Raw genomic sequence first — 15,407 nt, forward strand, 5'->3', positions numbered from 1 at the left:
TTTCTCTATTTCAATTTCTCTTCTGGTCTTTTTGAACTGAGGCCAGGGGCTCTACTTAACAAACATTAATTTAGCAAAGTCCTAACAGCACTTAAGAAGCTTAGAAGTCACTCCATACTAACGAGAAGTAAAGAGCTGAACAGACTAAAAAATCACCAGTTCTTCTGGGATCCATAAGAGAGGGGAGGTCACAAAACAAACCACTACCCTCAATATTGGAGAGACAGGCAAACACAGGAAGTCTCAGTTTACCAGGCCAGACATTCATGAATGGAAAGTGCTGAGGGAACCAGTGCCCAGGTAGGAAAACCTGAAATGTGATTGACAAAATGCTGGATGCTCAGTGTGGACAAGCCTGAGAGTTAAAACCTCCAGGGAAATTAAGTCATAAGGGGGACAACCCCCCCCCCCCGATATTGTGAGATTCAGCTCCAGGAGCCTGAACAAATTCCCACAGTAAATACTGGAGAAAAATCCCCTCCTGCTCACAGCAGAGCAGGGGAAAAGGAACCATTATGAAATACCTTGGAGTATTTTGTTCTTAACAAGGCCTGCACTCAGAGGAAACAAGTTAACCAGAGCCTAACCCGCTGGGGTATTATCAGAACCTAACCCACCTGGGGAATTATCAGAACCTAACCCACCTGGGGAAGAGCAATAACCAATTCCAGCTGACCCTAGCCATGCTGTACCACTTAATGGGGGAGAAAAAAAATTTGAGAAACTCTTATGAAGTTAACAGTCCAGAGGCACAAGCTCACTAAAAGACTTGAGACCTAATCACAGGAATATAGAATGCTTCCCCTGCCACCACACAGCACCATGGCATTACTAAAGGCCTATTTACAGTAGTTCCTTTTACCAAGTACATCATGCTGGACTATCAAGAAAAAAGTCCAGAAGGCAAAAACACAATTTGAAGAGACAGAACAAGCATCAAAACAAGATATGGCACTGATACTGGAATTATCAGGCCAGGTATTTAAAACAACTATGACTAATCAGCTAAGGGCTTTAATGGATGAAGTAGACAGCATGCAAGAACAGATGGGAAATGTAAGCAGAGAGATGGAAGTCCTAAGAACCAAAAAGAAATGCTTTTGGAAAAAGAGAAAAAAACTCTGTAACAGAAATGAAGAATGCATTTGATGGGTTTATTAGTAAACTGGACATGGCTGGGAAAAGAGATATATATCAATAGAATCCTTGAAAACTAAAAAGCAAAAAGAACTGAAAAGAAAAAAAGAGAACATCCGAGAACTGTTCAAGCACCAAAGGTCTAACATACATGTAATGAGAATACCAGAAGGAGAAGAGAGAAAGGAGCAGAAGCAACATCTGAAGCAATAATGACTGAGAATTTCCTCAAATTAACGTCAAACACCAAACACCAGAGTCAAGAAACTTGGAGAACATTGTGCAGGATAAATGTCCCCAAAATTACATCTAGGTGTATCATTTTCACATTACAGAAAATCAAGGAAAAAAAAAAATCCTGAAAGAAGCCGGGGGGAAAAACCACTTTTCCAGTAGGTGGACAAAGGTAAGAATTACATTCAACTTCTCCCCAGAAACCATGCAAGCAAGAAGAAAGTAGAGTGAAACTTTTTAAGTATTTAGAGAAAAAAAACTGCCACCAACCTAGAATTCTATACCCTGCAAAATTATTCCTCAAAAGTAAAAGAGAAATAAAAACTTTCTCAGAAAAACAAAAACTGAAGGAATCTGTTCCCATTAGACCTGCCTTGAAAGAGATGTTAAAAGTTCTTCAGACAGAAGGAAAATAATAAACATCAGAAACCCAGATTTATATAAAGAATGAAAAAGTATCAAAGAAGAAATATGTGAAGGTAAAATGAAAACTTATTTTTCATATTCTTAATTGATCTAACAGATAACAGTTTGTTCAAAATATTAATAGCAACAATGTATCTGATTATATATACTTATATGCATATCTTATGTACATATATGCTTATATATAAATGCTTATATATGCTTATATATATGCTTATGTATGCTTATATATAAATGGAATGGATGATAGCAATGAAACAAGGGACAGGAGGAAAGAATTAGGATTCTTTGGTTATTATAGGTATTCACACTACCCGTTAAGTTGTATAGTATTATTTGAAAGTGGACTTGGATTCGTTGTGAATGTATACTGCAAACTCTAGGGCTGCCACTAAAAAAAAGGCCATGACAAAGGAGGCAAGAATATACAATGGAGAAAAGACAGCCTCTTCAATATATGGTACTGGGAAAACTGGAGAGTTACATGCAAAATAATCAAACTGGATTACCTTCTCACACCATATACAAAAATAAATTTTAAATGACTAAAGACTTAAATGTAAAATGTGAAACCATAAAAATCCTAGAAAAAAACATAGGCAGTGCACTCTATGACATCAGTGTTAACGATGTTTTTTGGATGTCTCCTCAGTCAAGGGAAACAAAAGCAAAAATAAACAAATGGGACTACATCAAACTAAAAAGCTTTTGCATAGCAAGGAAACTATGAACAAAACGAAAGCCTACTGAATGGGAGAAGATATTTGCAAATGATATATCCAATAAGGGGTTAACATCTGAATATACAAATTCATACAACTCAACATCAAAAAAACAAACAATCCAATTAAAAAATGGGCTAGAGGACCTAAATAGACATTATTCCAAAGAAAACAGACAGATGGCCAACAGACAAGTGAATAGTTGCTCAACATCACTATCATCAGGGAAATTCAAATCAAAACCACAATGAGATATCACCTCACACTTGTCAGAATGGCTATCATCAAAAACAACACAAATAACAAATGTTGGTGAAGATGTGGAGAAAAGGGAACCCTCATGCACTGTTGGTGGGAAAGTAAACAGCACAGCAGCCACTATGAAAAACAGTATGGAAGTTCCTCAAAAAATTAAAAATAGAACTACCATACAATCCAGCAATTCTACTTCTGGCTATTTTTCCAAAAAAAACAAAAACACTAATTCAAAAAGATATGTGCACCCCCCATATTCATTACAGCATTATTCACAATAGCCAAGATATGAAACAACCTTAAGCGCCCATCAATAGACGAATGGATAAAGAAGATGTGATACACATACAAACACACACACACACACACACACACACACACACACACACTCACTGGAATATCACTCAGCCAGAAAAAAAAAAAAAAGGATACCTTACCATTTTGACAACATGGATAGACTTAGAGAGTATTATGCTAAATGAAACAAGTCAGACAAATACTGTATGATATCACTAGCATGTGGAATCTAAAAAAAAACCAAATGAACAAACATAAAACAGAAACAGTCATAGATACAGAGAACAAACAGATAGCTGCTGGACAGGGGAGGTGGGTAGCAAGGGCAGTAGGGTGCGGGGGGGATGAGTGAAGTAGGTGAGGGAAATTAAGAGGTACAAATTTCCAGTTACAAAATACATGAGTCACAGGGATGAAATGTACAGAATGGGGAATATAGTCAATAATAATGTAGTATCTTTGTATGGTGATGAAGGTGGTCAAAAGGTACAAACTTCCAGTTGTAAAATAAGTAAGTACTAGGAATGTAATGTAAAGCATGATTAATTAATTAACACTGCTATACGTTATATATGAAAGTTGTTAAATCTGAACAGTTCTCATCACAAGGAAAAAGTTTCTTTTTCTTTTGTTTTTATCTGTATGAGATGATGGATGTTCACTAAGTTTATTGTGATAATCACTTTATGATGTATATAAGTCAAGTCATTATGCTGTATACTTTAATCTTATATAGTGCTTTAAATCAATTATATCTCAATAAAACTGGAAGGAAAAAATAAAAAATAAATAAAATAATGAATCTGAATAAATTTCAATGTAAGAAAGAGAAATAGAAAATTACCATTAGGCAAATACCACAGTAATAATTATTGCAGACACAGTCCAATGATGGAGGCTAAAACTAATAGGCTAAAGTTTGTGGAGAACAGAATATTTTCATAATCTCGAAGAATCACTTCTATTTACTAATTACAAAGAGGGAAAACAGTAACATTTTACAATGTGGTAAATACCACCTTATCCAAATGATCAAGGTTAACAGCACCAGTAATGAGACATACCAACATCATGTACCCCCTATTTCAAACATTTTGAACATCAGTTTGGTTAAACAGTCAGATTTGCTCTTGTGTCATCAATTTGCAGCCTCTACCAGAGTATACCACACACTACATGATTTGCCACAGCTATATCATTGCTTAACAACAAAAAAAATTTAAATAATAAACTGTATACTCCTGCCTCTTTAAAAAAATTAGGAGAAAATGATTCTTCAAGCAACTATAAATTTAAAGCAACTACTAAGCTGCAATGATGCTCTAACAAATCTTAATGTAATAGTATAATATAATGAATTCCAAGTATGGATTTCAAAGCTAGACAGACCTAAGTTCAAATCCTGATTTTGCCACTTATAGCTATGTGACCTTGGGGTATAGGTTCCTCACACAAAAAATTGCCCATCTTACAAGGCTATTAGAAGAATTAAAATGAGATAATGTACCTAAAGTGCTTAGCAATATGCCAGTCACATAGTATATACAGTTATTACTATTGCTATAATTAAAATTATAAGAGACAATTATTTTGATAAATTTAAAGTATGCCTTTTCTAATTTCTTGATTTCAAAATTAATGAGAATTATAACACATAACAGAACTCAAGATTAAATCAGAATGAATACCGTTTCTATTATGTTTTACTTGTGGAATTTAAAAGTACCCGACTAAAAAGGTAAATCACATACACATGGCAAGAAGTATCTTTTTCCCTCCCAAGAAATTATTTTTTTTTGCAGTTGATTCTGTATTATTTCAGGATAATTCTGTATTTAATTCTGTATTTGATTTAATTTAATCATCACAAGGAAAAAGTTTCTTTTGATTAAATGTGATTCTGTATTTAACTGCCAGAATTAAATCATTCTACACAAAATAGGTTTCTTATTGCCTTAAATGTAGGGGATATAAGTTGATCATAGTGCCCAACTGATATGACCAAATTAATTGACACCCATTTTTATAAAGGGTTTCAAACTTTTTAACATACAAAATTTAATCTTGATTCATATTTTAAGATTTGAAAATATTCTTTAGTTTTGCACTTGGTATTTTTGGCTAACAGAATCTTGGATTTATTTCTCATAATGTATAACATGTAACATGTTGATGAAGTACAGATTGAGAGTATTTACAAAGTGAAGAATGCATCTGTCTTACCTGTTACACAGAGTGAGGTTTACAGAAAATAAAAGAAATTAGAAAAGTAATAAAATTAAATTGCCATCAAGGTAAATGTCTCTAATCAAAGAATGGATAAGAATCTGCCTTAATTCCTAATTTGACTACAAAAAATTGTTTTTCATCTCAGTAAATTTTAAGTGCCAAACCCAAATGTAGTTAACTTTTAATTATTTACCTTTGTTTGTCATATATCTGTTGTCTACTTGCCATCAACCACATTCAAATAAATGTGAACAAAGTTAGGGAAGAGAAGAGAATGAGATTATAAAATTGGCAACTATCAGCATCTCAGATGAAAATCTCATGATAAACACTAAAAACTAATTTAAGCTTTTTAATTAAAATTTTAAATTTATTATACCTACTTTCTTCTCCATTAATGAAAGCACAGTTGATTGTACATCTTTTTTTACCTAGATAAGGTATACTTTGCCTTAAAATTTATGAGAGAAAATAATAAAGATATTTTAAAACTTGTGAAGTTAGGATGTCTAATTCTTTGCTCTGAGAAGTTAAATTTATTGATACATACTTAAAATTAACTGATATATTAGAACAATGGTGGTCTTAAACTTAACTAATTGATTATAATTCTTTCCCAGGAGTTCTAATTTAAAAATAAATACAGGAAAACAAAGAAAAACAAAGCAAAAACAAACAACAAAAAACAAACTTTTTAGCCCATTTTCAACCTCTTTTTTATTTGCTTGTAACTATAATGTTCCCCCTAGATGCTACCATTAGTTCTTTTCTCCTTATTCTACATACTTTCCCTCAGAAACAGGAAACTATCATTCTTTCAACTGCATTCATTCAGTAAACAATTACAGAACACCTATTACAGAACAAAGCGTTCTTATTGTGTGATGACAACTGAAAAAAAAAACAAACTACCTACATACCCTCCCACCCGCCTGTGTCCCTTTTCTCCAGAGCTCCAGAATCTTATTTGTACTGGCTTATAGAAATTTCTAAATAGATAAGACTACAGACACCTCCAGAGCAGGTTTCCTTCCTCCTCATGTATTTTCAGTCTTAGAAATAGCACCAACCTTCTAGCTCCTTAAGCCAAATAATTTCCTGTTCCTCTCTCCTTTTAGCCCATACATCCATTCATCATACAGTACTTATAACTGTTCAAATATTCCTTGCATACATTTTTATTCTCAATTCCAATTCCTATTCCTCACTTCTCACTCTCACTACTGCAAAAGCTTCTAACTGGGATCCTCACCTCAGGTATGACCACAATCTACTCTATACTTTACATTGTGACAAAAATTATTATCCTCAACAATAAATCTTGCAATACTATTTCTCTGCTAAAAATGTATAGTGTCTCCTGTAAAATTATAGCGAGTCCAGACATCTTAACATACATGTGAGGCCCTAAACAATCTGGCTATAAGCCATAATTCAAGGATCAGCACTTTCTATAACTTTAAACTTCCTCTTTCTTACCCATTCTACCCACATGAACCTAAGCTCTAGTCACAAGTAACTTCATACTATTTTCCAAATAAGCGATGTCTTTTCCCACCTCTCCACCTCTGAATAGTCTGTTTCTTCTACTTACTGACTCTTCTCATTCTTCAAAGACCCAGTTCTAATACCACTTTCACTCTAGGCAGTTTGTGCACAGTACTCCAATTGTACACCATAGAACCTTTTACCATATATTGTGAATTGTCACATATACTATAGTAAGCGGGAGTATTATCTTTTCTGTTAGACTAGGATCCCCAGAAAAGTAGAATTTACGTCTTATTCATCTTGGCATCACCAATGTTTTAGGTGGTGTCAAATATAAAACAGTTGTTTGTTGGATGCCCAATTCAGTAAGAAAAAATAGTACCTGTTATATGAGAAATTAATATTTTTCTCTATATACGTGAATTTATATATATTAACTGTGTTGTTAGAAACAATTAGGTAATGCTAATATATCTGTGTATAAATACATGCACACATGTATATGTATTTATACACATATATATTAGCATTATCTAATTGTTTCTAACAATACAGTGAATATTTAAACTGATAATATAGTCTAGCATACACAATTTCAGAGTGTAATAAAACAGGAATTAACCTATTATAGTCAATAAAAACATCATGATGTAAAGTCAGCAACCAAAAAGACATGTGATTTCACTGTAATTTTGATATAGTCTAAGGACAAACTTTCTGTCTTTAGAATTGAAAAAAATCTTTTAATTTTCACTAATGATTATGAAGAAATATTTCATTATTGACACAGTATTCAGAAAAAGAAAGCAACCAGCACATTTAAATTTATATACTTTTTGAATAAAATATTTTATACAGTTCAATATAATTTCAAATTATATATAATGCTTTTCTAAATATTAAACTTCTGAATTTTTTTTCCCTAGTAAATGGGTCTTCTTAGGAAACCAAGTTCTAGATCAGGTAAACAGAGCTATCAGAAAGGAAATGAAATGTTCTTGATAAAGAAGTTTATTGAGTTACTATTATATATAAAATTATCCTTCTGCATTTTAGAAATATTTTATTAAAATAATCTGGGCTGATGGTCTGAAATCAGAACTTCTGCCTGTTGTATAAGGCAGTTCTCTACTCCCAACTGTCCTTTCTCTAGTTTTCCAGGTGAAGTTCTTATGCCCTATACTGGCTGTACTAAACCTTGTGTTAATTTCATCCAAAAAAAAGTGTTTTCTTTAATCAATGAAGTCTTTAGTAACTTTCTATTTAGCTGAACTTTATTTGGCTTACTGATTTGGTCTCTGATCTTACAAACTGTTACTCTTTTCTTCATTGTAATATATAGCAGCTGAGTATCATTAGAAGCAGAGAAAGAACAATTACGTGGCATTATCATTGAGTATATTGAGCATATATAGGACAATGAAGTTTTTAACACTATAAATGTACTGTCTCATATTTAAGATATTTAAAAATCTTTCCCTTTCACAACTATTTACACTAATATATAATGGATAAACACAAGCTCTGATGGTCTTTACCTCTGTATTCTAAGGTAAAGGTCAAATCAAATTATATAGAGGCTGAGGGCACCTAAGAATAAAAAAATAAATAAATGAAAAAAAGTGGAGTATAATGAAAAAGGATGGTTGTGGATTTGAAAGGCTTCCAAAAGTAAAAGTTTGTTGAAGTAATGAGGTAAAGAAAAGTGAATGTGATACGTAGAGCTTCGAAAACTGATCCTTTTGCATTACCATTATGACGTGTTTCACCAAGAGGCTCAAGTTTTGGAAGTCTAGTGACTTTGGGGGTTCCCCAGCCAACTAAAGAAAAAGAAAAACATTTAAAAACACTGTTAAGCAATATCTCTTTAGGTCTGTTGAGAGGATCCCTTTCTTGACAGGAATGTATATAACTTCAATAACAATTCATATATACTGAATGATGCAGTACTGAATAACCATAAACCCATTTTAAATGGCTTCTATTTAAAAATGTAATTATAGGTTGGTAATATCTGCTTAAAGTTTTTATTTACCTTTCGTTAAAAATATAAGCATCCTCACTACCATCATAAATAACCTTAGGCTATTATTCTAACCCCCAACAGAGACTAAAAGAAATGTACACTTATTAAATGGAATACTAGAAATGAGTCTTATAATAATTCTCAAAGGAAAATGTTACCATCTAAAGTCTTCTAGCAGGGCTAAAAGGAAACTATAAATATATACATTTGATATTTATTGAGTATGTGAGGTACTATGCCCAGTGCTAAAAAATTACAATTATTGTGCAGTTAGTATGTCCCAGTGCTTTATATGCAGTATTCCACTTAATCCTCATAACAGCTTAGAAGGTCAGGATGAATGTTGGAAATGTAATGGAAACACACATCTTGGTTTCAAATGTTAACTTTCAGGATGAAAGATCTAATTTTTTAAAAGCTCATGTTAGCCATCTATTCCTTAAACTTAAATTCCTTTTAGCAATCTGGGTACTGATATTTCAAATAGGACTTGAATCCATTATAAGAAGTGCTTAGGTAAAGTTTTCTTATTAATTTTTACTTATTTTTTTACTTTCATAAAACATTTTTTCTGAATAAAAAAAGCAATAGATATTTACGTTGATAAGTTCTGAACAAAGTAGATGGAGCAAAGAATTCTACCTTTTTCACAATTCACAAGATAATAAACATACTGAATAAAAACTGCATAACTTCTTTCTTTTTCTTCAATGTTAAAGCAGTATTTCTAAATTCAGTATCAACATCAATTAACTCACCAGGAGGAGGAGGTGGGGGTGGTGTTGGACTCTTAGGAACAGAGTCATCTGTATTAACAGGTTCTACACGGTGGCTCCTTTTCATTCTTAGCTTCTTAGTTTTCTTTTTACTGTTATCTGTAAGAATATAAACATGAAACTCTATGCCTCTGTGAAGAAGTTACTTCTATAATAAAAACTAAAGAACAGAATTAGAATATTGATATTATTATTACCATAGGAATATATCTTCAATTCAACTTAAAAATTGTTACCAATAATGAACTGTGAACTTGCCTTTACTAAGAATAAATTTTTAAGTGATGGTTTATTGGATGAATGATTGATGAATATGACATAAATGGCAAAAAGCCATATTTTAAGTTCTATGAGAGGTGATTTGGAATACAAAAAAAGTCCATATTTCCAAAAGTAACTTTTTTCCCCCAAATATCATACTAAGTAAATGGAATTATCTAGCTGCAGGGATTTCCATGAAACTCAGAATGACCTGGGGAAAAACAAGAGGTATTGGTTTGTCTCAATAGGATATACAGAATGATTCTAGGTTTAAGTTCAAAAATAATCCTTTGAAATGTGAAAAAAACACCCCAATCAAATCTAAACACATTATCCATGAAAATAACCCCCAAATAAGATATGCCCAATCTAAATATATGTAACCAAAACTCACATTGTTAGACCTTACAGAATTTAATTTGTAATCTTTCTAAAAATAACTATTTACAGATTCTCACTTAAGCACATATGAACATTTTAAGTGCATCTGTGTTGTTGACATGTAAACTTTAACAATGTGAACCAGGATGGCATAGTAGTTAAATAACCAAACAACACAGTCACTGAAATATTTTCACTGACAATCCCAAATTGCTAAATTTATATATATAATACATTTTCTAAAATGGAAATTATCTGTTACACAACAAGCAGCCAACATCTATGAAACCTATAAAGCAATGAGAAATACAAATATTTTAGAAACATTATTTTTCTAAGTAAATTAGTATCACTTGAGACATTTTACTCTAGATAGAAACAGAGACATCTTTTTACAATTAAAGCTGTAAGCTTTACAGCTGGGAGAAAGGAAAGAGAACCCCAGACCATATGGTACTTTCGGATGGGCAGTAGAACAGGGTCATGGACAAGCATAGGATACGAAGCAGAGGACCTGAAGTTGAGGGAAGTGTGTCTCAGTACAGCCACAGATGAGACGTATAATCTTAAATTACTCAACCTCTCCAAGGCCCTGGTTTCCTATTCTGTATAATGAGAATAATATACTCGAGGACTGCCATGGTAAATAACATAGTGCTGTGTTAAATAATATTTTCAAATCATCTACCAAATCATTTTGTTCTTTAACAACATATTAGTGTTTGAAAGAGTTCTTCCAATATATTGAGAGGCTACTTTAAGTCTACTTTTTGTTTTACCCTGTTGATAGAGCGATATGGGTACAAATGTGGCTACCCTAACTTCCCAAATTACAAAACTATAACTTTCAAATCTAATTATTTCTATATAGCAAAATATCCATTTAGCTACTCTGCAGCTCAGGGACTGAGATCTTATTTTCATAAACTCTTTGATACTGTACAAAAATTCTTATTTACCATGGAACCATATTGCTAACTAGGAATGGCAAGGAAGCAATGATTATTGAGTATTTCCCATGTGTCAGTCCCTGTGCTAGGAACACTATAGGGTTACTTTTATTATAAGTAAACCTAAAAGCCTGGTGAAAGAAAAAGATGACAACCCCATTTTAGAGAGGAAACGAGGACTGAAGAACACTATATAACGTAACATATATCTAGTAGGTGAGAAAATCTGGATGCTACCCCAGGATGTCTTGAGTCCAAAGGCAGAGGCTCTATGATATCAAAAGATGTGTACTTCCTGTTAAATTACATAACCACTTAGAAAAAGTAAAATAATTATGAATTGAAGATGTATAATATTAAAATAAGAGTACTATGGCTATTTGATAAAACTTTCAAAATGTTCTATTGATTATGTCTGCATCCTATAGAAATAACAAGTAAATAAAGGAAATGATACTGATCATAACATTATGAAAAACAAGAAATTAAGAAAAACAAAAAGAAAACAAAACAAAGAGAAAAAACATTAAGAAAAACAAAACAAACCTCCAAAAGCTTTAAAGGTTTTAAATACGTTCCAAAGATTCCTGGGGCTATGCAATATTCCCAATTTTTAAAAATGAATTTTCAGCTGAAATTCTTTTAAGTTACAAAGGACTAGATTTTAAGGCATCATGAATAAAAACATAAATTAGCAAACTGACTAATGATTACCTAAAATTCAAGAGAAAACCATGATAAACAATGCATTTGGAGATGAAAAATCTTGTGATACATTTTTTATGAAAATAATCATGACAAATGAAAGAGGTATTTTTAAGCTTTATATACATTATTTATGTTATATGTAATATATAAAACTTAAAATAAATAAAATAAATATAAAAATAAATAAGTATATATATTTTTAATAACTAGATTTATCACCTGATTCTGATGACTGCTGGTCTGTCTCATCTTCATTTTCCAACTGCTGTGTTAATGTCTCCTTATAATTTTCTACTATTCCGAACTCATTGGTTTTTTGGCTACTGTCACTGATCTGGCTCTGTGTCTCTATTTGCTCATGCTCCATTTTATGTTTCAGGGGACAGCCATCACTGTCTTCCTCCACATTTTGCCTCTTTTTCTCTCTCTCAAGTTTTTTTTCATTCTGACAAAAATGAAATATATCATTTTTAATATAATAGTCATATCTAAGATAGTTTTAAGGGAGAAATCAAATAATCCAAGAGCATTCTTTAACTTCCAGGCAATGTGATATTTCTATTAAAAAATTATTTGTTGAATATATCATTAAAGCATGCTAATTGTCAAACATTCAGAAAACAGAGATAGTATAAAGAAAGAAAACAAATATTACCAGTAATTCCACAATCTATAGATGACCACTGTTTGATGTATAGTCACAAAGAGGTGCTTTTCTTTGCCTACCCCACACATGTACAGACATACACCATCCACAAACATACATAAATGTGATTGATTGTCTATATATACATATTTATGTATATTTTTAAACAAAAAGAATTGAAATTTTAATTTAAAAATATACATTTCTTTCTTTGTCAATGAACCTATAAAGTGCTTAGAATATTGCATGACACATACATAGTAAAGTGTTAGCTATGAAAATATTATATAATGCTATATGTGTAAGCCATTACTACTTTCATCAATTATACAATCATTTTGAATGGTTCTATCATCTTATTTTACCAATATCCAATCAATGGACAAATAAGTGATTTTCAACCTTTCACTATTATAAGAAATATAATTATTGAATTACTTCTTTAGAATAAATTCCTAACAGTCTAGCTGTTGGATCAATGAGTAAGCACATTTTAAAATGTTCCATACTACAAACTTTCCTTCAGAAAAACTAAAGTAAAATTACACCACAGGCAAAGGGTTGAGAGAGTGTATTTTCCCATATCTTTTTTTTTTTTTTTTTGGTCTCGCCACTCGGCACGTGGGATTTTAATTCCCCAACCAGGGATTGAACCCACACCCCCTACAGTGGAACCACAGAGTTTTAACCACTGGACTGCCAGGGAAGTCCTCCCCATGACATCTTTTTTAATGCTTTTTTAATCATTATCAATCTTTTATATCTCTGCCAAACTAATAAATATTTTTTACCTCAGTGTTGATTTGATTTATCATTGAATATTTTTAGTATCAATACAACTGAAGATAAGTTATTAAATATGCTTATTGCCATTTTAATTTTTTCTTTAAGGAACTACCCATGATAACCCAATGCTTGTTTTTCTACTAGAGTCTCATTATTACACAGTAATTTTTTAAGGATTCTTTTTTTGTTGTTCCCTGGCTCTCAAACATTTTTCATTAGGATTAGCTTGGGTTTTTTTTCTGTCTTTAACTTTGCAGAGCATCTCTTTAAATACTGAATATAATACAATCTACCTATTTTTCACTTTATGATTTGTGGCCTCATTGTCCTGCTTTGAAAGTTTCAACCTCCTCCAAGTGTATACCAATGTCTAACTGTATTATGTGAGTATTTTTAAGGCTTATTTTTTTATACATTTAAGTCTTTTGAAATTTAATTTGGTATACAGTGTTCAATAATTTTACTTTTTTCCAAATGATTGTTCAGTTGTCCCAATATCCTTTTCTCCCAGATTTGAAATGCCACATTTATCTTACACTAAACGCTTATATATAATTTGGTTTGTTACTATTGTTTCATTGATCTGTTTGTCTATTCTGGAACCAATACCTCACCATTTTTATTGTCTGTGATAAAATCAAAGGAATGAATGTAAGGTAATATTTTAAAGGAGAAGTTTTATGGGGAAGAAAAGAAAATTTGCCTGGTAAAAAAGAGAGACTATGGATAATTTATTTCCATTTATTTCATTCCTTTACTGATGATCTTCTTAAAATTATTGTATTTTAAAAGCATAATAACTGTACTTTCCCCATGCCTCTAATTAATTCAGGGACTTCAATATAAGATATTCTGTGCTGTATACCAGTATTGTTCATATCTTTATATCGTGAAAAATACAATGTTGGTAGAAATGCTAAGGCCTTCTAAGTAATTTACAACCATGGTACTATAAAATAATTGGTCATTATTTATAAGTTGAGCTTTATTACACATATAGAGTAAATCAATGTTTCAAAGTGAAAAACCAAACTTGATTTTCTTTTCCTCTACCAATATTTTTAAAAGAATATAAAACTTGATAAACACAATATTTAATAGTATGGACACAAAACAATAGCTCAAGTTATTAAGACTGCTTTACTGTACTTAGAAAAGCACACGCTTAAGGTAAATGCAATGGGGTTAATAAAAAGATTAAATACAGCTAACCTTCTAGTATCTAACTAACTTCAGACTAAATATCTCATACTACCAATTATTTTGCAAACACAAAGCAACACCAAAAACTCTACACTCATCTTCTTACCTGTGGAGCTGCCTCCCTCCTCAGCAGCAGCCCCAAGGAAGAAATAATTATCCACCTTTCCGGATGAGTACCTGTGTGGAAGGAGGCAGTGAAAGGGAAGAGGAATAGAGAACATACAGGTGGGTCCAGCAAGCCACCTGCCACATTAAGCTCTGAGGGAACAGAGAGGAGATTTAGGAAGCTCTACCACTGAGGAGGCATAGCTGCTGAAGGTGATTAAAGCAGGGCCAATGCAAACTCTGAACACCAGTAGCAAATGAAAACAAAGACACAGATACACAGAGAGACAGACACGGACACACACACACACACACACACACACACACAAAACCCTATAACTTCTTCATGATTAAAATCTACACATTAATTTTTGGTAAAACTTCTGACATTTAAAATTAAAATAAATAATATTCAGATATAAGAGAATTTATTATAGTCTCAAACATTAAGTATCCTAAGAAAATAACTAGAAAATCATTTATGTACTATAATGCACCATAAGCACCTAAATATTACTGTAAAGGGATAGTAATAGCAATACAGGGATAAAGATAATGTAAATAAGAGTAAACATACTATTATCATATGAAATAAGTGACAAAAAAAATTATCAGAACAGTAACTGTGATAGTTGCTACATTCAATCTTTATTTTCATTCTCAGTTAATTCTGAAGTCATCTTCCCTTTTTATACTAGATCAGAAGGTAAATTTGAAGAGGAAGAAAAAGCAGCAAACCTTTAACCCATCTCCCCCATTTAATTTCTTTTACAA

At 32.0% G+C, this 15,407-nt stretch overlaps 1 protein-coding gene across 2 annotated transcripts in view; it reads right to left on the reverse strand.

Moving 5' to 3' along the window:
- ARL13B (ARF like GTPase 13B) overlaps positions 1-15,407 on the reverse strand; it is a 75,616-nt gene that overhangs the window by 2,017 nt on the left and 58,192 nt on the right. Inside the window, exons 7-9 of one of the 2 annotated variants that reach the window (XM_082624804.1) lie at positions 12,113-12,338; positions 9,576-9,692; positions 8,543-8,611 (exon numbers count right to left, since the gene is read on the reverse strand). In XM_082624804.1, coding sequence (XP_082480930.1) covers positions 8,543-8,611; positions 9,576-9,692; positions 12,113-12,338 — 412 coding nt within the window. The remainder of the gene's footprint in view (positions 1-8,542; positions 8,612-9,575; positions 9,693-12,112; positions 12,339-15,407) is intronic. The other variant, XM_082624805.1, reaches the window with a different exon arrangement.

The sequence above is a fragment of the Mesoplodon mirus genome (genome assembly GCF_964341445.2).
Source record: "Mesoplodon mirus genome assembly, chromosome: 6".
Classification (NCBI taxonomy): Eukaryota; Metazoa; Chordata; class Mammalia; order Artiodactyla; family Ziphiidae; genus Mesoplodon; species Mesoplodon mirus.